The sequence below is a fragment of the Capsicum annuum genome, chromosome 3 (genome assembly GCF_002878395.1).
Source record: "Capsicum annuum cultivar UCD-10X-F1 chromosome 3, UCD10Xv1.1, whole genome shotgun sequence".
In the NCBI taxonomy this organism is placed as follows: Eukaryota; Viridiplantae; Streptophyta; class Magnoliopsida; order Solanales; family Solanaceae; genus Capsicum; species Capsicum annuum.
The window spans coordinates 5817327-5821075 of NC_061113.1; the positions used below are offsets into that span (position 1 = coordinate 5817327).

The 3749-nt window shown below is 35.9% G+C and overlaps 1 protein-coding gene across 1 annotated transcript; it reads right to left on the bottom strand.

Annotated features, from left to right (window-relative positions):
• Positions 1-1307: 1307 nt before the first annotated feature.
• On the bottom strand, positions 1308-2559 carry LOC124896964. Its single transcript, XM_047408950.1, has one exon. The coding sequence runs from the start codon at positions 2267-2269 to the stop codon at positions 1448-1450; it is 822 nt and encodes a 273-aa protein (XP_047264906.1). The 5' UTR covers positions 2270-2559; the 3' UTR covers positions 1308-1447.
• Positions 2560-3749: the final 1190 nt, after the last annotated feature.

Sequence of the window (3749 nt, forward strand, 5' to 3'; positions counted from 1 at the left end):
TTAAGGCATTAGAGTCAACTGCTTCAGTGATTGAAACATTGATATATCTTACAAACATTGTCAGTTTTAAGTTTTATTTTGAGTTTAACTTTACCATACGAACTGATGATGCAATTCTTCTCAAAGTTAAATACAATAAACACAATAACTACAAAAGGTAGACCATAAAAGAAGCTAATAAGTACCAAAATGATCGATTCCCCGCACTGTGCAATGGAGGCTATTGTATATTGTTGGAGTCCCACATCGGTGGGTTAAAGGGTCCTTGATCTCCTTATATGGTCTCGGGCAATCCTTCCCTCATGAGCTAGTTTTTGAGGTTGAGTTAGGCTCAAGACCAAAAGAAGTTTCAGGGGTTTTTTCTTTGCATACTTGAGAAATGGAGCTTAAAGATTTAGTCTTTCTTGTTTAAACCTAAAGAAATTTCTTGGGATTGAGCTTAAAGATTCAATCTTTCTTGATTATGAGCTTAAAAATTGAATCTTTATTGTAAACTAAAAAGGAATTTTTGGGTGTTATCTATTCTTGAAGTTGAGCTTAAAGACTGGATCTTTCTTGTAAACTAAAAAGGAATTTGTGGGTTTTTTCCATTCTTGAAGAGTGAGCTTTAAAGATTGATGGCTAAGACTAAACCTGGAAAGAAGGACCTCGACTCTTACAATATCAAGGGAACCAACAGAGTCGTTAGACCTGGTGATTGTGTGTTGATGAGACCATCTGATTCTGATAAACCTCCATATGTGGCAAAAGTGGAGAAGCTAGAGGCTGACCACCGTAACAATGTGAAGGTCCGAGTTAGATGGTATCAGAGTTAGGCCCACCCAATTCATTTGTTTACGATGTTGGGCCTCCCATCTTATATTGTCCACGCTCCAGATGTCTAGCCCTGGGCGTGCGGGGGGTGTTGGAGTCCCACATCGGTGGGTTAAAGGGTCCTTGGTCTCCTTACATGGTCTTGAACAATCCTCCCCTCATGAGCTAGCTTTTGAGGTTGAATTAGGTCCAAGGTCCATTTCTTTATCATATATGCCCCCCATTATTATTCTTTTGTGATAAATAAACAGATTAGAGTTGAGACTCAACCCTTGAGGTATCAGAAACACCCTCGAGGAAGAGGAAAAAATGCTGAAGTAACAAGGGAAAATCCTTCTAAAACAATAGTTTGCGGCCATAAACTATTCCATGTGACATATGAGGATCTTAGAACAAATGGCATAGCACAGGCAAGAAGAAAGGGTAATTCTGAATAAATGATCTGATAATTCAACCTCAACACAATTTAACAGACTGCTTTACTATGGGCCACATATTGCAAGAATTTAAAGCTAGATGTGAATTGAACCTATACTAACAAATATATTAATAAACTTTAGAAATGAATAAGTGCATTCAATTTGAAATAGTGATAAATTAACTGCATTACCAATCTAATAAAAAATAAACTTCCTCACTCTCCGTGAGGCTGCTTACTGCCTGTCTCCCCACTTCCGAGTTCCAGTGGCTGATTTTTCACGTCAAAGGCTTTTACTTCTTTTAACTGACTATGCCAAGGCTCCTTTCCATGAGAAGTAGAATGACTCGAATTCTTCATATATATCAAGCGATTAAGGAAATGTGTAAACATTGCGCTTGTTGATTGTAGGTTGAGTCTCTTAGGACGACAACTCCATAGCAAAGCATCCACAAAAGTTGGGCACTCCTCAGTCTGGAAAGGAATATTGACATTTAAAACTTCCACCTGTGGGATAGAACTTGTGTGGTTCATTTGCAAATTAGAACCTCTGTAGTGCAGTTGCAAATCTGTCGTGTTGATCTCACTGCATTTTATAAAATAAAGCAAAACTTGAGACCAAGAGGTCGAATTTGATAGGAACTTCCTCAACTTACAAAACAAGGCAGCATTTACATTGTCGTGGCATACAAAAACGATTTTTGAGTGCTCTAATTGGCTTGAATTTCTTGCAATTCTAAGTTCAGGAATTTGATTCCCCGCGTACTCAAGCGATGCCAAATTCGGAGCGTCAATCTCCCCTATCTCACTATAAAAAATCTTTAAGACCTTCAGGGAATCCGACTTGATCTTTTCTAACCCCTGACAATACTCTAGGATGACAGAGACAAGTAAGGGACATTTATTAACTAGAGTCTGAAGCATGTTTTCATCTAATCTTACATCATATAGAGAAAGTTTTCTCAAAGAATTGTATTTCACAACACTACTGGATATCGAAACAGAACAACTCTTCACAACCAATTCTCTTATAGCCATGTTTTGCAGAGAATGCTCATCCGCGTTGCTTCTTCATAACTAAGAAAACCAAGTATCTCCTGAATGAAACATTCAGGCAATTTATCAAGTGAATGATTCTTCTTATAATTATTTTCCATCAATATCTTAAGAAGCCGTTTTTTTACTTTTAATTTGAGGCAAGAATCGCTAGTCTGTTCTTGTTCTTGCTTCTGCAATTTCCACCCAACTCTTTCGGCGGATTCAACTATTCTTTGCTTGTGATGTTGAGGGAATTTATTTCTCCATCTGTTGGTCGTTGTGCCTCTGGAGGTTGCTATGAATTATGATTCTAGGTTTTGATAAGCAAAAAGAAACCCCATATTTATTATAAGTATCCACTTTAGACAAAATTATTCTTTTCTTTTTTTTTTCTTTAAAAAATTATTTAATTATTTTGTAATATTTGATGTGTCCATGCACAAAAAAACTAAAGTATCTAAATTTGGTTATGATTATCATTACTTTTGGTAAGACTAATAATAAAATCAAAGTGCACTAGAACTACTACAATTTTTCCATATATAAAAGTTTCCATCAAAGTGCACTAGGAGTCCTACAATTGTTCCATACAAGTTTTTCAACTTTCAACAAAGTCAAGAACTCAACGGAACTTCTACAATTCGCCCGGTTTCAACGTACAAAAACAACATTAATATATATATATATATATATTGGAAAAGTAAAACTAAAATTGGAGTCCATTGAGTTTTTTTTTTTTTCCTTTTATAGTCCAACAAAGCAATATTCTTAATTATCCCTATTGGTTTAGGAGACTGACTGTCTATAGATTTGGGAAACAAAATATAGTCCTTGTAGTATTAGAAGAACATTTTCCTTGTACGTTTGGAACTATTGGGATCTGTATATAGGGAACAGGTCTTTTTAAGTAGTACAAATAAATCTAGACACAAAGCAATATTCTTAATTATCTCATATACAATCATGGCACCACCAACAAGACCACTTGTGCAAGTCGCACAGGAGAAAGTCAAAGTAGGGATACATCTTCAAAAGATGGAGCGTCCTCGTGAGCGAAAGAACAAGATACGTGAAATGCTTGAGAAAATACGTCAGGAGCGAAAGAAGATACATGAGGAGCGATCCCGGGAGCTAGAGAATATACGTAAGTGTCAATTTGTGTATATTTGAAGCTTGTTAATTCAAGCTCATCAATGGGGAAGTTATAGAGAGAGAAAAAATGAAAACCCAAATCTTTTGTATTATTGTGGTAGTTACATGACCTCTATATTTATAGAAAGTTTTATAACTATAGCTATCTACAGCTGTCACGACCCGATTCCTCAAGTCATGATGGCGCCTACTTTAACCCACCAGTCAAGTCATAGAACAGAATAATAAATAACAGACTAACAGGCAGAGACCAAATAAAGGATCATGTATAATAATAATAAGTAAAAACTAAGAAAGGTACATATATATTATATCAAAACGAGATGAG